This window comes from Ahaetulla prasina, chromosome 1 (assembly GCF_028640845.1).
Source record: "Ahaetulla prasina isolate Xishuangbanna chromosome 1, ASM2864084v1, whole genome shotgun sequence".
In the NCBI taxonomy this organism is placed as follows: Eukaryota; Metazoa; Chordata; class Lepidosauria; order Squamata; family Colubridae; genus Ahaetulla; species Ahaetulla prasina.
The window spans coordinates 88,275,555-88,302,400 of record NC_080539.1 but is presented as its reverse complement, the minus strand read 5'-3'; the positions used below and the strand labels follow the sequence as shown (position 1 = coordinate 88,302,400).

General features: G+C 37.4%; 1 protein-coding gene across 1 annotated transcript in view; it reads right to left on the bottom strand.

Annotated features, from left to right (window-relative positions):
* Positions 1-26,846, bottom strand: part of RPS6KA2 (ribosomal protein S6 kinase A2) — a 170,299-nt gene that overhangs the window by 96,154 nt on the left and 47,299 nt on the right. Inside the window, exons 2-3 of the mRNA XM_058167946.1 lie at positions 14,156-14,272; positions 10,568-10,649 (exon numbers count right to left, since the gene is read on the bottom strand). Coding sequence (XP_058023929.1) covers positions 10,568-10,649; positions 14,156-14,272 — 199 coding nt within the window. The remainder of the gene's footprint in view (positions 1-10,567; positions 10,650-14,155; positions 14,273-26,846) is intronic.

Sequence of the window (26,846 nt, the reverse complement as noted above, 5' to 3'; positions counted from 1 at the left end):
TTAAAAAAAGGTACCATAGATAGTACTGAAAACTGCTGAGATGTCAGGAATACAATTATAATCGCTATCTGATGATCCCCAACGATAATTAATTAGTCTAACAGCCTCAGTTCCAGAGCCACAAGGGAATTTGAAATGGGTAAAAAACAACCTTTTCCTAAATTGCCTTGCTCAACCATGTAAAAGGTTTGGCCGTTCATGCCTATGTCCCAAGGCACTAGCAGAGACTTCTTTATAAGTGGACTAATAATTACCTCTTTTAAGAAGGCAGCATCCTGTTTAATCCTCAGAGAGGTATTTATGGTGTTAACAAAAACATTTCTAATAACCTCTTATGAATTAACTGGAAGCTAAACTGAGCAACAATGTAAAGAATAAGAGGCAAAAGATATTGCTCAAGCTACCTCTTTATTTTCTTGGGTGACAAAAATTGAAACTGATCCAGTTAACCTGTTTAACAGATTTATGTTTAACAGATTTATTAGATATCTTCTGTAGTAATACTGGCATTCACACCGGCCTGAATACAAGAACTTTTTTTACAAAATATGTTTAAAAGCACTATAGTGAGACTTTGAGAATTATATGATTCTGAAAGGAGGAAGAAATGAACAAAGAGTATGATTCAGCCCATTCACAACTCATTTGTTGCAATCTAACAAACACAAATTTGAGATGTATCTGGACAAAGAAAAATGGCTTTTCTGATGTACTTATCATCACAGCATAGGTCTTCAAATGGGCTTTATGCTGTGCCTTATTAGATGGAAGATGAATCTTCCTTCTCTAATGTTCTAGTGTCCTGATGCTACAATTTAGCATTGCAAAGGAACAAGATTAAGGTGGTAGAGTCTAGAACAATTCTAGAGATGGGAGGTATCATCTGCTTAGTCCACCTTTATCAGGTCCCTGTTAAGAAAAACCATCAACACCTTATGGGAGGGATCTATATCCGCAACCCCCAATAGGTAGTGCTGGAGAAATGCTATTCAACATCTAGGACACCTAGAGGGCCCTAAGGAGCTTCTCCCCACCATGATGCTCATAAAATTGCTGGAGAAGGTCTCCAATATCTCCAATCCAGAGATTCCGTATCAGCAGTACTTCTCCAAGTAGAGAAATAGATCCAACTCTATTGCCAAGTGTAGAAGTTTTTAAAAAACTCCTGCTTTGTCTTGCTGAAAACTTTATGTGTCAGGAACAGAAGAAAAAACGGAGAACCTAATTCTTACCAACACACATGAAGTGATTGAAGAAACAAAGATGAAGATGCATGATATCATTGGCAGAAAGTGACTATCTTGACATCATGATATCAAAGTGAGGAAAAATAGAGAAGAGCACACAATTTTTACTGGAAGGAAAAAATGAGAGACATCTAAAAAACGCTCTAAAAGGCTGAAAAGAAAAGGGTAAAATGTATAAGAAATAAAAGGAAAGGCATATAATCAAAGAAGGCACACAAGGCAGTCACCAGAAACCAGAATTTGGTCAAAAATATTGAAAGTCGAAATAAGCAGACACTTGTGAGAGATGGGGATACCCTGAAAAAACCAAAGAGTTTATATTGTGAAGAAAAGGAAATGAATGTGTAATGGATAGTGACAAGACAACAGAACTTCTGAACTTTGTATTTTACATCCATTTTACATCTCAGAAGAGAACAAAGAATTAGCTAGCCATCAGGGTACATATTGAGAAGATTTTTTAAAAACCTCACAATTGATTTAAAGTGAATTCAATTCTTCAGGGCCAGATGAATTACATCCTAGCTTATTTGAGGAATGAATAAAGGTTACTGTAGAAGTGCTAACTTTTGAGAACTAGTGAGTTCTCAGAAGATTGGAGGATAGCAAATTTTCAAAAAAAAAAAAAAAGAAAGGAAGGAAGGAAGGAAGGAAGGAAGGAAGGAAGGAAGAAAGAAAGAAAGAAAGAAAGAAAGAAAGAAAGAAAGAAAGAAAGAAAGAAAGAAAGAAAGAAAGAAAGAAAGAAAGAAAAGAAAAAAGAGGAGGAAGTGGAAAATTACAAATCTATCCATTTGCCTTCTATATTCAGAAAGATGATCGCGTTTTTAAATATCTATTTAGTGAGGACATGGATAAGTGTGGATCAATTAGCAAGAGCCAGCATGAATCTTATTATAAGTCATGCCAAATTTACTTTACTTCTTTTTTTAATATTTACTATCTTAGTAGATCATGGGAATGCCACAGACACAGCAGAGCATTTCATCATATATGTTATGATATAATCAATTAAATGGTAAAATGTGCTATATGATATAACTGTTAGCGTGATTTATAATTGAGTGAGACTTTATCCTGACAGAATTGATAAATGGTCCCAATGAACTAAGAAAATTATTATCAAAGTTACAGATGATACAACACTGGAGGAGTAGCCAACAACCTAGAAGACTCAAAATGATCTACACAGGCTTAACAGGGAACTGAAATAAACATAGAGAGTGTACTGTCATGTGTCAGCACAGAAAAGATGGAAAGCACATGTATAGAAAGGGAAAGACATGGCTTGGCAATTATATATATGGAAAAGATCTGAATGTCCTAGTAGACTACAAACTGAACACAAGAAGATGCTGCAGCTGCTAAAAAGCAAATTTTATTTTGGATTGTATTTGTTAACGGAACACAGTATTCACTCAGGGAATAATTGTCTCACTATAATAATAATAATATAATAATAGTTGTCCCTAGTGCCATGTAACAGGTAACGGGGTGAGCTCCCTTTACTTGTCCCAGCTTCTGCCAGCCTAGCAGTTTGAAAGCATGTAAAAAATGCAAGTAGAAAAATAGGGACCACCTTTGGTGGGAAAGTAACAGCGTTCCATGTGCCTTTAGCATTTAGTCATGCCGGCCACATGACCACAAAGACATCTTCGGACAGTGCTGGCTCTTCGGCTTTGAAGCAAAGAGCACCGCCTCTAGAGTCGGGAATGACTAGCACATATGAGTTGTTATGTCTTCGGCTCCCGAGCCTGGCCTCCTGGCAGAGAGTGACTAAGAGTGAGAGGAAGAGCCTTCCTCTCTGGCTCCGCTCCAGGTCCCAGAGGCAGGCCAGGTGGAGGAGATGACAAGGCCTCTTTCTCCCGCACCTTCCCCCTCCCAGGCAACGCCTCAAGACCCAGCTACTGACAATCAGTCCTGGTTAAATCCCAGGCATCGCAGAAAGGAGAGGCGGGAACAACAAAAGAAAGGGTGGGGCAGGCCTAGAGAGTGCTGAGTCACGGAACCACACCCCACAGGGTATAAAAGCAGGAGGAGCTGCTCTATAGCTTCTTGTGACAGACAACAGAACTTCTGAACTTTGTATTTTACATCCATTTGTCTCAGAAGAGAACAAAGAATTAGCTAGCCATCAGGGTACATATTGAGAAGATTTTTTAAAAACCCCACAATTGATTTAAAGTGAATTCAATTCTTCAGGGCCAGATGAATTACATCCTAGCTTATTTGAGGAATGAATAAAGGTTACTGTAGAAGTGCTAACTTTTGAGAACTAGTGAGTTCTCAGAAGATTGGAGGATAGCAAATTTTCAAAAAAAAAAAAGAAGGAAGGAAGGAAGGAAGGAAGGAAGGAAGGAAGGAAGGAAGAAAGAAAGAAAGAAAGAAAGAAAGAAAGAAAGAAAGAAAGAAAGAAAGAAAGAAAGAAAGAAAGAAAGAAAGAAAAGAAAAAAGAGGAGGATCTGGAAAATTACAAATCTATCCATTTGCCTTCTATATTCAGAAAGATGATCGCGTTTTTAAATATCTATTTAGTGAGGACATGGATAAGTGTGGATCAATTAGCAAGAGCCAGCATGAATCTTATTATAAGTCTTGCCAATCATGGGAATGCCACAGACACAGCAAAGCATTTCATCATATATGTTATGATATAATCAATTAAATGGTAAAATGTGCTATATGATATAACTGTTAGCGTGATTTATAATTGAGTGAGACTTTATCCTGACAGAATTGATAAATGGTCCCAATGAACTAAGAAAATTATTATCAAAGTTACAGATGATACAACACTGGAGGAGTAGCCAACAACCTAGAAGACTCAAAATGATCTACACAGGCTTAACAGGGAACTGAAATAAACATAGAGAGTGTAATGTCATGTGTCAGCACAGAAAAGATGGAAAGCACATGTATAGAAAGGGAAAGACATGGCTTGGCAATTATATATATGGAAAAGATCTGAATGTCCTAGTAGACTACAAACTGAACACAAGAAGATGCTGCAGCTGCTAAAAAGCAAATTTTATTTTGAATTGTATTTGTTAACGGGAACACAGTATTCACTCAGGGGAATAATTGTCTCACTATAATAATAATAATATAATAATAATTGTCCCTAGTGCCATGTAACAGGTAACGGGGTGAGCTCCCTTTACTTGTCCCAGCTTCTGCCAGCCTAGCAGTTTGAAAGCATGTAAAAAATGCAAGTAGAAAAATAGGGACCACCTTTGGTGGGAAAGTAACAGCGTTCCGTGTGCCTTTAGCATTTAGTCATGCCGGCCACATGACCACAAAGACATCTTCGGACAGTGCTGGCTCTTCGGCTTTGAAGCAAAGAGCACCGCCTCTAGAGTCGGGAATGACTAGCACATATGAGTTGTTATGTCTTCGGCTCCCGAGCCTGGCCTCCTGGCAGAGAGTGACTAAGAGTGAGAGGAAGAGCCTTCCTTTCTGGCTCCGCTCCAGGTCCCAGAGGCAGGCAGGTGGAGGAGATGACGAGGCCTCTTTCTCCCGCACCTTCCCCCTCCCAGGCAACGCCTCAAGACCCAGCTACTGACAATCAGTCCTGGTTAAATCCCAGGCATCGCAGAAAGGAGAGGCGGGAACAACAAAAGAAGGGGTGGGGCAGGCCTAGAGAGTGCTGAGTCATGGAACCACACCCCACAGGGTATAAAAGCAGGAGGAGCTGCTCTATAGCTTCTTGTGACAGACAAAAAAGGACTCTTGGAAACTTTGGCTGCAATATTTCGAGGCTAAGAGTTTGGCTTCTGGATTTCTGTTTATTTCTGAACTTTTGGTTGCTCCAGCAATGAACTGCAGTTACGCTGGCTTCTGAGGAGATAAGAGAACTTGGCAAGCAATCGCAGGTTTGTTGCCAGAACTGATATCTGTCGTAGCAATAAATTGCTGGCAGATATAGTCAGCTTGCATATGTCTTCTTGGTTGTGGTTGTGGGGGGACAGAACATATGTGAGGGGAACCTTTACCTTTACCTATAATGCCTTAGTCAGGCTTCATTTGAAATACTGTGTCCAGTTTGAGGCACCACAATATATAAAAAGAAACAATAAATTGGAGTAAGGTCAGCTACCAAGATGGTTCAAGATCTGGAAACCAAACCTCATGAGGAATGATTAAAGAATCTGGATATGTTTAGCCTGCAGAAAAAAACTTAGGGAAGATATGATAGCAATGTTCCATTAGCTGAAATGTTGGTATCCAGAAAAAGTGGAATTACTCTTTGTTGTGCAGAGGATGGCTTTCAATCAGAAACTACAGTATACCAAGTAGGGGATTGGCCTCTGAGCAGGGGTGAAATCCTGCAGGTTCTGACAGGTTCTGGAGAACCGGTAGCGGAAATTTTGAGCAGTTTGGAGAACTGGCAAATACCACCTCTGGCTGGCCCCAGAGTGGGGTGGGAATGGAGATTTTGCAATATCCTTCCCCCAGGAGAGGGGAGGGAATGGGGATTTTGCAATATCCTTCCCCCAGGAGTGGGGATTTTGCAGTATCCTTCCACTGCCAAGCCACACCATGCCCATCAAGCCACACCATGCCCACCAAGCCACGCCCACAGAAACGGTAGTAAAAAAATTTGGATTTCACCACTGCCGCTGAGGTTATTTCCAATTCTATGATTCTATGATGCCTCAATAAATATACCTTTTTGATATATGCAGGAATTATACAAAAATGTCCTGTTTTTTACTAGAGTACATCTATATTGCTAGAGCAAATTACTACTGGACAAACTCAGAGAAATATTCTGTAAGTGTAATTCTAATGCACACTGTGTAATTCAAGGGACTAATTAAAACTGAAAGTTTTATGTGGGAACTAATCTGTAAGAAGCCATTGTCAAAAATCAAATCTCTGGAAGAAAGAAATTGAATTAGGAGCTGATTAAATCTAAAAAGTGGAGAGACAACATCTTTCATCTCAGTATTTAAGTTGTAGGTGCTTCATCACTGGAAGGTTTTAAGAAAAGACTGGACAGCCACCTATCTAAAATGGTATAGGGTGTCCTGCTTGAGCAGGGGGTTGGACTAGAAGACCTCCAAGGTCCCTTCCAGCTCTGTTCTGATAGGAACACTAACATTAAGACTATTGTGGAGCCCCGTGATGGGTCCATTGGAACAAATCTGTTTGCAAAATGTCTTCCTTAATATCTTACAGTATTCATGTCTCACCTGACTTTATGGTTTTATGTCTGACCAGGCCACCAGACTAGTGAATATGATTCAAATATGATCTCGGCCAAAGCAGATAGGACTCTTCCTAATTTTATTCTTGTCTACAATTTCATTATCTAAATTCTGGCAATTTTCCCAGATTCCTAGTCTAGACTCCTAGATTCCATCCCTAAATTTAAAAGGATTTCAAAGTATTCTTCTTGCTGTCCTTGTGTTCGCAGACAGTTGTTTTTCAATAGAGGGGGTGGAGACTTCATGTTTTTTCCGGACTCTCCTCAGTCCAGGAAAAGTAACAATTATGGAACAATGAAAAGAATCTCATCCACATTCTGAACAAATCATTTCTAATGTGACAGCTAACACTACGTGAAGCATCATAGAGCCGGTTCAATAATAGTGATCATCTTATTCTCCTAGGACCATAACTCCCTCCATCATTGTCAATCCCAGAGAAAGCTTCTGCTGTTGAATCTTATATTTAATAGCAATGTCTGCTATTTACTTACATTTTATATATGCCAGCAAAGTACACCATCACACCCCTGCATCGTAAACCAATTTTATTAATACTATAAATAAGTCCGATTATTAAAAAAAAAAGGAATTCACGCACACTTAGCAAATAGTAAAATATTTCTTGCTTTACATGCTTTGTGGTAAGAAAGGATAAAACACGTGAACTGACTCAGTGACCTTTTCCTGAACTCCAGCTATTAATCAGAATATAATAGGAAACAGAACAGCAGCTTATTTTCTGTAAGAACAATATTATCTTTGTTTTTCAGATGCAGTTACAGTATTTGCAGGAGACACATCACTCCTTTCCCCCCCCTCTCTATTTCATTTTCTCCCATCAGAGCGAATCTATACTATGTGGGTTTCTCTGGCAATATCCTTCCCCAGGAGTGGGGATTTTGCAACATCCTTCCCTCAGGAGTGGGGAGGGAATGGGGATTTTGCAATATCCTTCCCCCAGGAGTAGGGAGGGAATGGGGATTTTGCAACATCTGTCCCCCAGGAGTAGGGAGGGAATGGAGATTTTGCAACATCCTTCCCCCAGGAGTGGGGATTTTGCAATTTCCTTCCCCAGGAGTGGGGATTTTGCAATATCCTTCCCCAGGAGTGGGGATTTTGCAATATCCTTCCCCAGGAGTGGGGATTTTGCAATATCCTTCCCCAGGAGTGGGGATTTTGCAGTATCCTTCCACTGCCAAGCCCCGCCATGCCCACCGAGCCACGCCCACAGAAACGGTAGTAAAAAAATTTGGATTTCACCACTGCCACTGAGGTTATTTCCAATTCTATGATTCTATGATGCCTCAATAAATACACATTTTTGATATATGCAGGAATTATACAAAAATGTCCTGTTTTTTACTAGAGTACATTTATATGAGTCCTTATACTCAGTTTTTTCTTTCTTTTTCACATTATACCGGATGGCGCAAACTTGGCGGGCTTTTGCATTAGCGGGAAGCCCTGCCGGTGCAGTGAGAGGCGGGCGGGGAGCCGCCAGCCTTCTCGGCTGAGGGAGGAGGTTTCCCGACGGTAGCTGCCTCATTTCCACCTTATACTCGAGTCCCCAGTTTACCCCAGTTTTTTGGGGTAAAATTGGGGACCTCGGCTTATACTCGGATCGGCTTATATTCGAGTATATACGGTATGTGAAGATACAAATCAAAGGACACAGGTCAGGGGTGTCAAACTCGCATTGTCACATGACGTATCGCAACTTTCCCCCCTTTCGCTAATCCGGGCGTGGGCGTGGCCAGCACGTGATGCATCCGGCCCACAGGCCGCGAATTTGACAGCCCTGACATAGATGATGTCAGCCAAATCAGGAAGACCAAACAGGAAATACAACCGACAATCCAATTCTATTTCATTGTAAAGCGACATTAACAGAACCCTGCATGTCTAAAAGTACAGTTCTCCCACTGTCACCTTTTCAGCCTGAAAATTAAGGGAGGATCCCTCTGAGCCTCTTGCCTCTGTCCTGCTGTGGGCTATGCTGTCTCTTATCTGACCATTTCCTAGGCAGCATCTCTTTGTCCTGCCTCTCAAGATCCTTCCAATATACTAGATGCTTGCCATTTCTGCAGTTTCTTTCAAAGTATGGTGGTTTATAATAATCGATAGTAAAGAATAATAATCAGATCTTTGATTAGTAAAAATAAAACGTAGCTAACATTACAAACTGAGCCGCAGCTTCAAAAAGCAGAATCCAGATTGGAAGACAATAGGAGTACTATCTTGAAATATTTCGCTGCATCACGGAACAATAATGGAAGTGGGAAAACTGGCAGATGGGTTTTTTTCTGAACTGCACTGAGGTTGTTTTTTTTAAATACATGTGTAATCTCCAGTGATCTGTAAAATTAATTCAAAAACTGTTACAAATATCAAGCAATGCCTAAATCATAAATTAAAATTATAAAGATAATTAAATTCACACCTATAAAATCAACTTCCATATCTAAAAATCTAAAATGGGATAGAATAGTTTAGCATAAGAAAAGGTAGCACGCCATATTGGGTTGAATGGAATCACAGTAGAAGCAGAAAAAAACCCCAATATTCTTAGAAATGTAAAGCCTGATGTTCCATTTATGAGTACTCTGGTGGAATATTGACTTTACTCCAAGCTCTTATTTCTCACATTTTATGGATTAGGATCCTTTGACACAATTAGGCACAATTGTATCCATTAGGCAAAGGATTGTGTGTGATTGAGAGAACAGAAATGGCATATAAATCAACAAACTAAATAGGAGAGTGCAAGGACATTGTATTTCACCCATTATCTTCTTTAGAAAGATTTCTAAAGTGCATTATTTTTCATCAAACTGAATGAGAACCCATCAAAAATAAGGCAGAATTTGTCTGTTCATAACGTTCCTGGCAGAAAGCTATTTAGCTTCTTCTTGAATGTATTTATAACAGAGAAAGCTTTCTAAATTCTACTACTGAATTACTTTTACTTGGAGTTTGTTTTTTGTCTGATTTGCAACTGCCTTTATTTTTACTTACTTATTTATTAAATAACCTAATACATATTGCTGCCTATTTGTCAAGAAGGTCTAAGCAGCAAACAAAATAAAAATAGAATTTCTTTAAAACGGTAACTGACTAAAATTGCAATAAGGCTCAATAAAAATACAGAACAACTAGACTAGGGGTGTCAAACTGGTGGCCCACAGGCCGGATGTGTCATGCACAGGCTACGCCCACTCCAGCTCCACAAAGGCAAAAATCATCACAATACATCACGATATGTCACATGATGTGATCCGAGTTTGACACTCGTGCACTAGACACATACATTTATGTTGGAGTTCCCATGCTAATGTCCCAACTCCCAATATTTGGGAGAAAGACCAGATTTCGTGGCCTTGCAAAAGGCCAACAGAGTAAGAGCTGTCCGTATTTTAGTGGGGAGACTGTTCTATACGGTAGACAGCGTAACAAAAAAGGCATACTTCTAGGGACTCACCAGATGGCATTGCTTTATCAATAGCACCTAGAATATGTTCTCTCCGCCAGACCTGAAACTATCAGTCACTGATCGAAACCACAAGGCAGTTCACAAGTAACTGGTTCCATGCCACGGAGGGTTTTTAAGTGTCAACCAGCACCCTGAGTGCAATTCATGTAGGAGCAGTGTTACATGGGTGTACCATGATGTGCTCAAAACTGCATCTGCTGATGTATTCTGGACCAGAAGAAGCATCCAATGATCTTCAAGGGCAGCCCCATAAAAGCCCCCCCAAATGTATGAGTGACTGTGAGCAGTGCAACCGGCTCACAAAACGTATTTGTATGAAAGCTCTCCTCTAGGATCATACACACCTGTGTTGCCCTGATCATTAACTCACTCTTCCTTAAAATCAAGAAAGGTCAAGTTCCATTTTCCTCCATATATACAAGGAGCTGGATTTTAGGCTAATTTCCTTTTTATCCAGCTACCTTTGTTGATTCAGAATACAAGAGCCAAACACAATACACAGAGTAATTCCTTGTTATGGGACAGATATATATTCAGTACATACAACCTGGAATGCAACAAAGAAAGTTGTCTATTAATCAAAATAGTTATTGTACACTGACTCTGGTTTCTTTTCTTACCTTTTAGAGTTGCTTTCTTAAGTACCTTCATTGCATAGAGCTGCCCAGTATCAGAACCTTTGATTTTTCTCACTAGAAATACCTGTGGGGAGAAAAAATCCAAAGGGCACTTTAATGAAGTACAGTAAGAATAATGGTATTTGTTTCATTTGCTTAATGGAAAGTGAACCTGCCAGGTATGTGATCAAGTAAGTAGGCATTCCTCTATTCTTCGGCATTTATTATTTATTTAGAAAATCTGTACAAGCCCCATTTCCTTAACAGTTCTTCGTGGCTTATAAAAAAATAAATAAACCACCAGAACAGTATAATCAAAATAAGAAATACAAAACAAAGATAAAAAGCACTTGATCTCAAAATGCCACTTCATAGAAAAAGTTGCCGTCACAATCTTTGCAAAAACAGCCAAATTCACAATTGATTTTAACAGTAAGCCTACAAGTGCTCTTAAAATATGGGATGGAATAGAAAAGTCTTACAGGAAATTTAAGCCTACAACGAGTAAGACTTATAAATCATGATTAGGCTCAGAAGACAAACACAGAGGATATATGGGATTTTTTAAAGAGGCTCCACTTACCATTTGGACCATTTTTGGAGCCAGTAACAATTTTAAGGACTAATGCACTATAAGTAGAATCTCATAGACTAATAAATAAGGGTTGATTCAAAACACAAAGTTTTACCCAAGAATTCTTTAATATAATATAAAGTCCCTCACAGGGAGGGACTCCTCAGGGTGCCGTCAGCCAGGCAGTGCCGATTGGCGACACCCAGGGGAAGGGCCTTTTCTGTGGGGGCTCCCACCCTCTGGAACGAACTTCCCCCAGGACTTCGCCAACTTCCTGACCTTCGAACCTTCCGCCGCGAGCTTAAGACACATCTATTTATTTGCGCAGGACTGGACTAGAATTTTTAAATTTTGAATTTGGTTTTAATGGGGTTTTATTTTTTGTATTTCTATTTTAAATATTCGGCCTTATTTAATAAGTTTTTTAATTGTTGTTTTATCCTGTATTTATATGTATGTTTTATTCTGGCTGTAAACCGCCCCGAGTCCCTAGGGAGATAGGGCGGTATAAAAATGCGAAAAATAAATAAATAAATAAATAAATAAACAGGTTTCTATATAGGTTTTGTCCTTCAGATATATACATTTGCTCACACAAATAGTGAAAAAAGGATTTTAGTGGCAAAAGGAAATAAAAAAAGAAAAGGTTTATTTTGGCCGTTCCTTGGGAGGAGGGACAGAGGGCTGACATATTTATTGATATTTCATATTTCTTAATTGTCCATCTTCCTCAGAGAGCAGCTCTAAGCAATGATAAGATCCTGATTTTCTCCAAATAATGGTTTATATGCGTAGAATAATAGAACGAAGAGCTCCAAATGAAAAATAGGATACAAAATATGCCTTAGTCTAATTTTATAGAATAGAATAGAATAGAATAGAATAGAATAGAATAGAATAGAATAGAATAGAATAGAATTTTTTATTGGCCAAGTGTGATTGGACACACAAGGAATTTGTCTTGGTGCATATGCTCTCAGTGTACATAAAAGAAAAGATATGTTCATCAAGGTACAACATTATGGAATTTCATATCAATTCTTAACTTCCAAATGACAGGAACAAAAACAAATGTACTGATGAAAATACACTTACCTACACCATCTAATATTCAGACCATTGTAAAAACCTCAGGCCTTAGTTCAGACATTTGCGACAACAAATACCCCAAAACTGCAAAGTGTATCTTCTTGACAAACAAGTTTAATATTTTGAAAGTTTCATCTCTCCAAAGCTGGTTTAGGGAAAGTCAACCTCTTGCTCAGTAACAGATTTCCCTCTAGCAAAATCCACTGAAAAGGCACAGCTGGAACTAACAATGTTAGCTACATATTCTTTCAGTAAGTGCTCTTAGAGGGAAAGGTCTGCATTGGATTACATATTTTAAAAAACCACTGTTCACAGAAATTTACCTTGCTTGCTTTCAAGCATCCTAATTAGGAGGAATCCCTTTCTTTTGCTAGTTTAATTTCCAACTTATTATGCTCAGAAATCCAACTCACTGGTTTAAGACTGCAACTAGATTGCAATAGTTCAGAAGATAATAAGACAAATATTAAATAAACTCTGTCATATAAAGTTCTAAAATAGTTCATTTTTGTTGTGAGAGTGGTCATCTTATTTTTAATAATTCCTCAAGGTTGTTCAATTTTTAAAATACCACTAACTAATATTTAAAGGCATTCAACCTTTAAGATTATCTAGGAATTCTTCACAAATTAAAATATCTGCATTTTTTTCAAGTAAGCAGCAAACCTTTGAAGAATGAATTATACTATGTTCATGAGTGGGAGAAGACGAGTGGGACAAAAAAAATCAATACACAGCATTTGATTTTGCATAGCTTTGCCTTTCTATAACTATAGAAAGCATAGCTGTAAATGTGACTTTACATTTAATAAGATAGTTATCTGTCAGCTGTTCCCTGTAATATTGGGTAATATTGCATTTAATTGTATTCCTCTCAAAGTATGTGAGTCAAACACTATCTAATGTTTAAGAAGATACGAAAATACTTATCATACCTATAAAATACAACAAATGAAAACTCATTCAAAATATTATTACCTGCTCATTCCTACCAAAAGCTGTCAAAATAATTTCTTATAATTCCACTAGCTGAAAAACTGATTGCCTTGAACAAAGGTGCATTTTTAAAACATGATATCATATACTAATTTGGTAAATGTGGAACACTGAAGTATTGAAAAGTTGTATGGATTCAGGCTAGATGAAGAGTACTTTCTCGACTTTCTCCTCAAAGAGTGTTGAGTTTGAAAGGGAAATGGAAGGAGAATCAGATTTAGCTACAAATGACAGATCTCAAGAGTCTAATCAGTGCTTTCCTTCCAGTTTTGTAGGTTGTATCTAATATAAACAGAAGAAACCTTATCCAAAAATATTTCCTATTTCAAATCACTATATTCCCTGAAAATGCTCTGTGGGGAATCAAAGTTCTCCTTAACAACTGGAGCTACATTGAAAGTGTAGGTTAAGTGGGGGAAACTGTGGCATCTGGGATGCCTTTATTTTGGTTCATATAATCCATTGACAAAGTAAAATTATTGTTCTAAAGCTGAGGGTCTGACTCAAGGTGGAATAATAGAAAGTACCAGAAGAGCTGGATGTTTCCTTCATTCTCCATAGCTTTAAAGGCCCTATCCTTGAGGAAATATTAGATCCTTGAAAAAGAAGCGAAGCTGCTTTTACTTTTATAGCAACATGAAAGAGGGTAAGGAAAGGAAACCAGGTACAGAGGAATAGACGAGGAGTCAGAAGGGGAGGGGGGAGAAAGCTGAAAATGTTACCCTATATCAAAGGATGCATCTCTCTCTCTAATGAAGATGTGGTTCCTATGAATGAATGTTGGGTTTTATTATCCTGATATTATGAATGCAAGAAGGCTTCACAACAGCATCAACTTTCAGAATTCCTACCTAAACGCACTGCGTTCTGGGAACTGATCCGCCAACTTTGAAGACAGATTTGAAAAAGCTAAATTACACATAAAACATTACCTTTCCATAGGAGCCTTGTCCCAATACTTTCAGGAGCTCAAATTGAGAGGGATCTGCTTTTTCGAAACCTTCTTTGACATGGTGACTGATGTCTATCTCCTTTACGATGCTTTCTTCCTGTGAATGAAAAAATAAACCAAGGCATAAAAATAAACCAAATAAACCATCCACAACCTGGATAAAACTTATTACATCACTTATTCCAACTGCTATTCTTCTATTCATTTTTCACTTTAAGGCTAAGCATTATACTTATGTGAAGCTATTAGTTCCATCCATCTTTGTGCACAAATCTTTTCATTTCATATGTTAAACATATTGAACTTGACCGTGATTTACTTTCATCTATGAAATATGTTGATTTATTACTAAATTTTATGGTTTTGGTTTTTTTTGTTTTTTGTTTTTTGTTTTAGTTTTTTATGGGTTTTTTAATGGGTTTTATCGATGGGTTTTTAATGGGTTTTTTAATGGGTTTTATTATTTGCTAAATTTTAATTGCGGCCAAATTGAATAAGTTTTTTAGTGGTATTTTAATAGTATTTATTTTGTAATAGGACTGTTTATTTTATCTGGCTGTAAACCGCCCTGAGTCCTTCGGGAGAAGGGCGGTATAAAAATTTAAATAATAAATAAATAAAATAAATAAATAAATTAAAAGAAAAGTAAGCCTGTAAATCCAAACACAGAAGTCAGTTCATAAAGCTGCTAGGCCTGAATAACCTATTTTATTAAAAATCTTGGATTTTTTTTTTCAAGGTAGGGGAAAACAAAGGACAGATATTATTGTCATCAGATTTAGGGGTTAATTAGTAGTTACACCCTAGAAGCAATTATTTTGGAAATAACGCGGAAATAATGTGACTAAATTTCAGCTAATAAGTGCAGAATATTTAGTTCCCTTGGTCAGCCACATAATAAGAGCAATTCATTACAGTTGATATGTCATATTTCATCAAGAACCCAGAGTCCTTATACTCTAATTGTAGGTAAGATCTGTTAAGTCTAGTAGGCTGAATTACAGCTAATAAAAACTATAGCAAGAACTCCCTCCAGTTAGTTCAGAAGAATACTTGACAAAATTTATATACAGATGTCCCCAGTTCAGAGGGGTTCGAAAGAACTTTTCACCTCAGTGCTAACTCAGCATTGTAAGCAACCTTACATTTCACCTCAGCTGTAACATCTGGCTGAACTTTCTTCCTTTATGCCATCTTTAGAATTCTTAATGTATCTGTTTTATATATTCCAACTGGATCCAATATAGGTCAAGAGATGCCTAATATATTATAAAGTTATATTATAATATTATAATATATATATATATAATATTATATTATAAAGTTGAATATATATGATACTTTAATCCTTGCTTTTTATGAAAGGGTCTAAAATGAAGATAAATTGCTATTAATTATGAGCACATAGAGCTATAAATTCATTAGTACAAGGAACATGGTCACCAAAAGCCAGAATGACGTTATTCTTATATAGACAAAGAAAATAGATTTTTCTCAGGAGAAAAGCTGAACAATAACTAATGATGTATTCCTTAATGAGTAGCACTGAATAATACCTGCCAGCCTTACATCTTATTAAGTCTTTTTGTTCTACATAAAGTGTTGTTATTGTTACATGTCACATAACTTAAATTATCTGGTTAAATGATCCAGACTGTCCTTTATGAATCTATGATTGAGATCACAGCTAGCCTAAATACTTTGCAGATCTGGAAAAGGTGAAGAATATCTCTACTCAGGGCAACAAGGTGTCTTGGATTAGCTTTTATAAATAGTCCCTTTATATATATATATATATCTAAACAATTACTGGAGAGTTTTTTTTAATAAAAAAAGGGTATAATGAATTCCATTTACAAAGGACAGAACATACATTATTGCTGAATTCTTCTTTGTTATAATCCTGTCTCCAGAAATGAACTCAAAGTCATATTAAAAATGTCTTTACTGTTATTCTTGAGATTGGCAAAGCAACTAGAAAAACAGATATAAGCTAAATCACAACGTTTTAAATCAAAGATTGTTTGGTAAATTTGTTGAATAGCCCACGGGAACCTGGTTTCAATATTACTATTAAACTACAGCCCACATATTATGCTCAGGCAAAAACATACATACATTACATGGATCCTTCTCACTCTTTTCTTAATTAGCCTTTTTTCTTCTTTTTTAAAATCATGTTTATTATTTAGTTTTCTTCACTGTGCAACCATTTTTTTCTGATGATATTGTAGGGAATTTTAATATTACAAATAAAACACAAAACCAAAAAGAAACAAGTCATATTATGGCTGGGTATAATGTGTGAATCTGATCCAAGGCTGCCTAAATTGGTTTCAGGATATAAAGTACGGTAAAAGTGAGAGAAGCACCATAATGAACTCTTTGAAGTACTCTGAATATGCAATCCGTTTTAACTCTGCTTGATTGTTTTAAGTTCTGCTTGCATCCAGGCTGAGCAAAGATCAAATTTTTATGCAGTGCTAGAACAATAATCCACCCAGGTTCTAAAAACCTGCTTTGATTACAATTTACTCAGGCAAGTTTTCTTAACCAAATGTTTTCAATTCTGTGGAACTATCCTCTCACTATCTCTAGCCAAGGCAAATATACCAAATAAAAAGTATGAAAATAAATGTTCAGATGTGCTGAGGATGATGGGAATTAAAATCTAATGTATTTCCAGGATTCTAAATTGAAGAAAAGGTTTTAAATAAATTTCCATTTTTTTGTTCAGCTCAAATAGGACCCTGCTTTTATGTAGGATAAGTAGAGCAAAAGCTTTTGAACAACTTCTGATTAGTAAGGGAAAAAAAGGGGGGAAATGCAGGAGCCGTAGAAGCCTAGAATCAGTGAAGTCACAAGATCTATGCATAAAATCTACATTTAAGGCCAGAGGAGCCTAACTTAATGGCTGTTAGCTTCAACTGGGCAATTGAATATCTTTTTAACATATGATCCTTCTGATCTTTTGAAAGGCATTAAACACTTGGATGTTTCCTCAGATACTCGGGCTGCAAAGTTAAACTACTTTTGTTGATGGATTTGTCTGTGATCTGAATTAAAATGGGGCTGTTTTGGGGTCTGGACAAATGTTACTACCAAATTACCTCTTGGTGTGACCGGAACAATCTGGAACTGAACACACTCAAAAACAAAGAAATGGTGGTAGACTTTAGGAGAAACCCTTCGATATTTCCACCTCTTACAATACTAGACAACACAGTATCAACAGTAGAGATCTTCAAATTTCTAGGTTCTACCATATCACAAGATCTAAAACGGATAGCTAACATCAAAAACATCATCAAAAAAGCACAACAAAGAATGTTCTTTCTGTGCCAACTCAGAAAGCTCAAATTGCCCAAGGAGCTGCTGATACAGTTCTACAGAGGAATTATTGAGTCTGTCATCTGCACCTCTATAACTGTCTGGTTCGGTTCTGCAACCCAACAAGACAGACACAGACTTCAGAGGATAATTAAAACAGCAGAAAAAACAATTGCTACCAACCTGCCTTCCATTGAGGACCTGTATACTGCACGAGTCAAAAAGAGGGCTGAGAAAATATTTACAGACCCCTCACATCCTGGACATAAACTGTTTCAACTCCTACCCTCAAAACGACGCTACAGAGCACCGTACACCAGAACAACTAGACACAAGAATAGTTTCTTCCCAAACACCATCACTCGCTAAACAAATAATTCCCTCAACACTGTCAAACTATTTACTAAATCTGCACTACTATTAATCTTCTCATCGTTCCCATCACCATCTCCTTCCACTTATGACTGTATGACTGTAACTTTGTTGCTTGTACCCTTATGATTTATATTGATATTGTTTCCTGATTGCTTATTTGTACCCTATGACTATCATTAAGTGTTGTACCTTAGAATTCTTGATGAATGTATCTTTTCTTTTATGTACACTAAGAGCATATGCACCAAGACAAATTGTTTTTTGCAATCACACTTGGCCAATAAAAATTCTATTCTATTTTATTCTATTTAAATCTATTTTCTTCTCACTTTATTCAATGTCATTTTTACCTGTAAGAGTTTTTTTGTTAATTTAAATTAATCTCACCAGTAAGCAAGAGGTACATGTCTTGACTTGACTAATTTGGATGCTGTCGTTATTTAAACCAAAAAATAAAATCTCTTGGGATTATATTTTAACTGAATAATTTTACTTCCTTGTATGATGAAAGAGTATTTTATTTTGTCTTTGAATAAAGATTTGAATAAATGTTATCTGGCCATTTCTTTAAGAAGGTAAACATGAAGCTCAGAGTTGGAGAGGGAAAAAAAAAAGAAAAGGCAGCTGGTGGCTGGCCAGAGTAGAAAGCAGGAAAGGAGGAGGAGATAATTCTATAATTAAAACAAAGAAAAGAAACCTGCAGCCCCTTTTGACATTCTATAATTAAAGATAGCTTTGGTTGTTATATTTCTTTAAGGAGAAACAACTTATGTCATTTCATTTCATATCATTTCACAAAACAAAACGTTTGATTGTTCATTTTTAACTTATCTTCTGAATAAACAGGGGAGTAATATAATAACTCCCCTATTTATTCAGGGGAGTTTATCTCAAATCCAAATCCTACAATACCAGGAAAAAGAACAGGCACGATCAATGAGGCAAGGCAAGCAGTTATCAGTTCCCCACAAAAGGTTTGCAATAAATTAGGTCATCTCCATCTACCAGAACTCCACCACAGCCAGTCCTATGACAGAATAAAAAAGCAGAAAATGTGGGTGTGGGGATAGTCATCTATTTCTACTGGTCAGTCTCCCTTTTTTATTTTGACTTTTATGGTGGGCAGTGTGTAAAGAATTGTCATGCACCAAAAATGGCTAGGAAGAAATAGAAAACAGTAAATTTGCAATAATGGCAAGTATCTGTAGCTTGGGTGTAGGATGAGGGTTAAGGTTCATTCTCCGAGCTGGTGGGTTGGTTTCCAAACGTTTCATTACCAGGCTAAGTAACACGGCTAGGTAACCAACTCACCAGGCTAGATAACACGGCTAGGTAACCAACCCAAAAACTTGCAGGATGAACCTTCACCCTCAAACAAGTAAATAACTGCAGTTGCATCCAGTGCTTTGATTCTGAAAGCAACTAACATGTTGCTCAAATATATTTAAAAGTGGAAAATGTCCATCTATATCAGGAGTGTCAAACTCATATTGTCTTTATGTAACGAATTGGGACTTTTTCCCTCTTTGCTTAACCGGGCATGGCCAGCGCATGACACATCCGGCCTGCAGGCCACAAGTTTGACAGCCCTGATCTATATTATAGGTAATCCTCAATTTACAACCATGTGTTTAATGTCCATTCAAAGTTACAATGGCACTGAAAAAAAGACTTATGGCCAGTGGTGGGTTTCAAAATTTTTTACTACTGGTTCTGTGGGTGTGGCTTGGTGGGCGTGGCAGGGGAAGGATACTGTAAAATCTCCATTCCCACCCCACTCCAGGGGAAGATTACTGTAAAATCCCCATTTCCTCTCGATCAGCTGGGATTTAGGAGGCAGAGAATAGATGGGGGTGGGGCCAGTCAGAATTTTTACTACCGGTTCTCCAAACTACTCAAAATTTTCACTACTGGTTCTCCAGACGGGTCAGAACCTGCTGAAACCCACCTCTGCTTACGACCCTTGCAGCATCCCCACGGACATGTAATAAAATCTGGATGCTTGGCAGATAATTCATATTTATGACAGTTGCAGTGTCCTGGGGTCATGTGATCACCTTTTTTTAACCTTCTGACAAGCAAAGTCAACAGGGAAGCCAGATTCATTTAACAGCCGTGTTACTAATTTAACAATTGCAGTGATTCACTTAACAAACGTGGTAAAATGGGGCAAAACTCATTTAATGTTTTGCTTAGCAACAGATATGTTGGCCTCAATTGTGGTTGTAAATCAGAGGTATCAAACTGGCAGCCCACGACCCGGATGCATCACACACAGGCCACGCATACCTCAGCTCTGCAAAGGGAAAAACGTCACGTTATGTTGTGTGACAGCAATGTGACATGGCGAGTTTTACACCCATGTTGTAAATTAAGAACTATCTGTAGTGCTACCATCTTTTAAGCTTACAAATGGGCTTACCAAGGTACTGTACACTACAGGAGACATCAGAAATGAAGGGGAAGGATAGTAAATACTTTGTCCAGCATCATTTCATCCCTGATGTTGAGTCTGGCTTTATGATGGATGGATTTACATGTCATGGTAAGAGGCATAGGTTGACTAATACATGTGCCATCAACTTACTGTGGCCTCATATAGCTCTATTGCATAGTCAATGGCTTTCCTGGGGTAAAATGAGTCATTCAAACTTAAACTCACCGTTATTTTTGATTAGTATTCACTGGAATTTGAAACCAAGGTTAAATATTACTTTGAATTTAGCATGCTATATGAACCCCAAAAAACCGATGGTTTAATGAACACATGGTATTTTTTAAAAAATATATTGCCTAATGTGGTACCTGAACCAAATCATTGGGTTTTATTTCCTAAACTCCAATAAATTGAAGACTGTTCCATGATAAGTGTTTTCTGAGTCAGATGTCTTTTTTCCACTCTTCACATGTCAGAATAGAGATTGAGAAGACAATAAGGAGGAATTCACTGGAGCAATGCTATTCTACAAAAATGGGCATCAATTCCTCCGAACAGCAGCTGAAAAACGTCAGCTGTGACAGAAGACATTGGGAAGGTGCAAATCTGCGTCTTCCAGAAACTGCTTCAGCAGAGAGGTTGTGACCTGAATTCCAGTGGCTCGAAGTCATTAACAGCATCAGAGACCACAGGAAAAACAGCTTCAGCTCTTGCCAATTGTATATAAAATGAGACAGATTTGCAAATGCAAAAAGTAGGATTCCATTAATAACTAGTGCGCAGGAAGCTCAGAGCTAGTGCTTTGGGGGCTGAGGTCTAACTACTCAAGATAGTTTCAAGATACTTATGTAACCCACTTTATATAGCTGTTGTTTATAGATCCATTTAGCTTCTTGCCTTATATAATAATTTCGTCAGTGCACAGATACTTATTTTATAACTTCCTATCACAAACTGTACCATCTTGTACAATGAGAACCCAGCGTAGAGATGTTTTTTTATATATATTGGTCAAAGTAGACAAGTTATAGAAAAACTGTGACACTGGATTTCAGAAAAAAACTTAGTAGTATTATTGTCTGAAAGATTATGTCTTTCTCTCCCCATTCTGCTCTGCCTTAACAGTTCAAAGTCACATTACTAAAAAGAGAAGTGCTTCATGCATTCTGAAAGTAATGGCTTAAGGAGTTTAATTTAGCACTTGGCAATAATTATTCAAGCAGTGAGACTATTATATTCAATTGCAATCTTATTCCTGGAAGTAAAATCTACCAGACTCAATAGAATTTTCTTCTGAGTAAACAGAGGTAGTCCTTGACTTAACAACCACAATTAGGATCAGAATTTCCATTGCTAAGCACAGTGGTCATTAAGTGAATCATAGAAGCATGGAGTTAGATGCAGAGGAAATGGGATACTTATGAAGAGATAAGGTCAAGACTCAGTGAATGATGAATGAATGCAGATGAAGCACCAAAGGGAGTAGCAAGTATGCAAGAAATAAGTTGAGATGAATTGACCATATTGAAACAAGGGATGAGGACAGAATCATAAAATTGAATATATGAAGAAGTTGAATGAGTCAAGTGAAAGGAAGAGTCAAAAAAAACAATCACGGTTGTTCAGATTTAGACAGAATTGATAAAATCTCAAAAAGAGGAATGTTGTGCTGAAAGCAAGAATGATTTGCAAATTTAGAATAGTATAAAGAGGAATAATTGGTATAAGCTAGATCTAGCCAGATTTCCTTTGGGTTTGTTTTCTGGGTTTTGCTGTTTGCTCACATTTTTGTTTTTTTAGTTTATTATGGTTTAGCAATGACATTTCTCATTGTGTCAGCAGGTTTTTTTGTAAATCATTCTTTAGTTTCTGGATCACTTAAAGAAAACTGAACAAAGAGGTTTTGAAAAAAGAACTGCTCCTTAAGGAAGAATAGAGCAACAGCAAAAGGATATAACACTTGGGAATGCTTCCAGATGCCCATTTCTTTATCCAAAGCCTACAAATGTCATGGAAAACACAATCAGGCTAGTATTTTAATTTCTGTATTTCCATTACTATCCTGACCCATGGATTTTTTTTTTAAAAAAAAGGCTGGAATATTTGTTGCTAAAACTATTGATCAATGAATGTTCTTGCAGCCTTCCAAGTCCACCAATCAATTTTGTGCTTTTGCCACCCCATTTGTTCTTTTACAGATTGTTCTTTTGCTGAAGAACAAAAGGCAGGGAATGAATCAGTGTATGGAGGTGGTGGAAGCAAGGATGAATTGCAAGGACAGAAAGATATGAAAAAGCCTAACGGATAAACTGATGTGCTACTGTATATTCCTCTTTCTTTGGCTTATCACAAATTGAGGTAAGTAAAATAATACACGTGATGGTTTAAACCAGGGGTCTCCAACCTTGGTCCCTTTAAGACTTGTGGACTTCAACTCCCAGAGTTCCTCAGCCAGCTGGCTGAGGGACTCTGGGAGTTGAAGTCCACAAGTCTTAAAGGGACCAAGGTTGGAGACCCCTGGTTTAAACTGCTTTCATTCCAATGTATGACCATTAAAGTCAAGGTTGTCCTGAAAGTACATTAAGTCTAAAATCTAAAATCACCTAAGTACATCTCTGCGTCTGTGCTCTTAACCACTCAGTTAAATTATTTCTACTTCCTCTTTCATCCACATTATGTCCATCAATGTAAATGTGTACTGTACATAAAAGCTAGTGAACATAACTGCTGTTTCCGTTTGTCAGAAATACCATATCTTTAAAGGCATTCCATTCTGTGAAATTTGTTGCTTCAAACTTTTTTTTTAACCTTACAAAAAACTCTGAATTGCAGCCTGCTTGGATAAATTCAGGGATATTTTTCAGCTACTTATCAATTATGGATTTCTTTGAGAATTTGTAAAAATAATAAGTAAATGAAATAAAATAAATATAATTCCTCCAGCAGGCAGAAGTGATGGAGTGGATAGAGACACCGACTGTTGTGACTGTATCTCTTCATACATCAGAGAGAGCATCCCAATGGAAATGAAATAGTGAAGTACCCAGTAAATATAATTATTTTCTGTCATGGATATAGCTGAAATAATTAAAAACAAAAGTAAGTCCATCGTTGTTGTTTGCAGCATATTTACCTAAATGCAACGAGATGGAATTATTATGAGTAAACATGGCAGGACTGGGACACCAGAAAGTTGTTCCTCTTTCCCATTTGTGTATAAAATCTAAAGAATTTCTTACTGTATCTGTATCTAGATCAGAGGTCTCCAACCTTAGTAACTTTAAGGTTTGTGGACTTCAACTCCCAGAGTTCCTCAGCCAGCAAAGCTGGCTGAGGAACTCTGGGAATTGAAGTCCACAAGCCTTAAAGTTACTAAGGTTGGAGACCCCTGGTCTAGATGAATATTAACGCCAGCACAATGGCATTCAAATACAATGAAATGTTCCATGATGTTGGTCTCTCATTCTAAATATCTTCATGTTACAATTGCTCTGGTGAGATGGCCAGAATAAATTGACTTAAATCAACATCCATTTCCATTCAGACTCACATTGTCCTTGCCAGCTAAATTACCCAATTAATCAGCTATCTGTATAGTACTCTACCTTGACTTGAACTCTGTATTTTTTTGGGAAAGTTTGTGTTCAGTGAACCTATTATGCATTAACTCTTTAGTAATCTTAATGTAGTACCCTGCACTAAATATTCACCTACAGAAAAAGAAATGAAGTTCAGTCAAGATCAGCAACAGACCTATATGAACAAGGGAGAATAAATAATTAGTTCTGAAGTTAGGAAGAATCAATGAGGGAGAATTTATCAGCAAGGCACAAGAAAAAGAAAGATCACTGAAAGGAATTGGCTGTGTCAAACCTACAAGTCCAACAGCCCTTTGATTTTTTATGACAGCATCATTTGATTTGTAGCCTAATAATTAGGAATTTACAGTATTTTCTGGAAAAAAAATCAGGCATGGGATTCAAGACTGGCATCTGACAAAAGCTGACCTTTGAACGAACATTCAGCATGTTAAACAACATGCTTAGAGCAGACACAGATAGAAAAGAAGGAGGGGAGAACAACTTATTCTTTACTGCTTAAAATTGGTTTAACATACTTATCACTGGTATCCTCCAGATATGTTGAATTTCTCCTCTTGTCACTTCTCTGCTGACTAGGAATTATTGAAGTTGAATCCCATTTTGGGAAGTCAAAGTTTGAGAAGGAGGATCTAATTCAGGGCTGAAATCCAGCAGGTTATGGAGAACCGGTACTGGAAATTTTGAGTAGTTCAGAGAACCGGAAAATACCACCTCTGGCTGGCCCCAGAGTGGGGTGGGAATGGAGATTTTGCAATATCCTTCCCCTGCCATGCCCACCAAGCCATGCCCATAGAACCGGTAGTAAAAAAAAATGGATTTCACCACTGATCTAATTGCTGGTCCCTACTCAATATTCTAATAACTTTTTAAAAGAAATGTTTTGCATGGAAAACTATCCCAAATACATGGAATAAACATCTCATACTTTTAATTATAGTAAAAGCAGGTGCTTCTTAAATAATGTTTGCTGATGATAGCACACGAGTGGAAAATGTCAAATATATGCCAAAGTGACAGATTTAAAGTGAGAAGGGTGTCACTGTCTCAGGCAGCTTAATCAACAACGAAACAATAATTATCTCTTCTTAATCATCCAGACCTGTCTGTCACCTCTTCTTTAACTGTGAGGAGTTGAGATACTTGCGTCTCTTAAAATTTTGCAATGGAAAGGAAGACAATATTCACTTGGCAGGTTAAAGATCTGCCTGAACTCTGTACATCTTATGGAAGAAGAGGACCTTGTAAATTTTAGTAAACATATTTGAGTGATATTTGAGGTTTAATTTGGTCTCTATAGAGACTTTTTCTGAGTTAGCCATTTAGACAAGTGTGAGCAAAGAATTCCCTATAAAGGAATCATATTTAGCTCAGAAGTCTGCAGCTGCTGACCTACTAATCTAGAATAACTTTTCATTTGTTTTCTCTTAGTCTTTTCAGGAAACTATTATATTCTGACCATTAAAACCAAATTATATAAAAGTTATTAATTAGGAAGGGCAAGGTTTTTAACCTTATCATAGGAGATAAAAGGAGCAGTCATATATGTCAGATCTGAGATGCTGCCAATTTCCTATCAATGGATGGAAAGATAATTTAATCCATCAGCAGGAAGAGATAGCAGACCTTTTTCCCTATTTTTATATTTCACTAAAAGTTGTTTCTCCTCATCTAATAATTTTCCAAAGGGAAGTTATGAGTACTGGGAAAAGACAAAAGTCTGTAAAGAAGTATGTCTACAGCGTACGCCCCTCTCCCATGCTACGTTTTTAACTGCTCTCCTGCCATTATATTTGCAAACCAGTACATCCTGCATTGTGGCAAATTATGACTCCATGAATTCTGCCCTGATTCTGAAATACAAATTACAAGACATGCTCCAGATTCATCATGTTAACAATATGCAACTGTAGGGATAACGTGATTTTTTTTAAAAAAAAGTTAAATCTCTTATGGCCCTTCGTTAACTCCTCGTGGAATGTTCCCCCTTATCCTCACTTAATGTGATAAAGGGACTATGGGATCACTCTGACCAGTGACTTAGCTAGCATACTTAATACCAGGAGAAGATCCCTTTTTAACATCCTCCTCCACTGCTGAGAGCCAACTTAGTGTAGTAGCTGAAGCATCTAGCTAGAAACTAGGAGACTGTGAGTTTTAATTCCACCTTAGGCACGGTCAGCAGTGTGACCTCAAGCTCGCCCCTTCCTTCAGCCCTAAAGAAAGGAATTGGCAAGCCACTTTTTAAAAAAAGCTGCTAAGAAAACTACAGGGGACTGTCACCAAGACCCAAAACAGATTTGAAAACACTTTTATTTTCTTCATTGCTGATGTGCGATGCTGCATTACCGACAGCCAAACAGTTGTTTGCTGCATGGGCAGCCAACTCCACACTCACCAACAGCCTCTTCATCGTCTTAGGTAACATCCTCCTTACTGCCTGCATCCAAAGTAGACCCCACTCCCTTTGCTACATTACCGGTGCTAGCCTAGATCAGTAAAAAGAATCCAGCACATAGTCTCATAATTCTAAAATTAAGTGGTAGGTCTTACTAGTCACATTTTCTTTCCTATTTGCCTCTACTTAAAAGCATGGCTCCTTGGGTGTGGGTGTGAATTTGACTGACTCTACAACTCAGATGCATGAGAAGTTTTCTTAGCTTTGATGGCAACTACCCTCATTCTCAGAAGTTACTCCTGAGACTTGGTTGTATCTCCTGCAGCTCCTTCTGAGTGCTTTGGAAGGGGCTACAAAGGGAAAGAGAGAATTGCTCTCTCCTGCTTGCTTTCGTTTGATGGGACTGTTTCCATTAGCACAAAAGTGAGTCTCACCTTTGCCCTTCTAAAGTAATTTTACATTTAACTTACATGACTCATTCTGCTTTCCTATAAAACTATGTGTCCACAAAAATCCTCCTTCCCATTTAAGT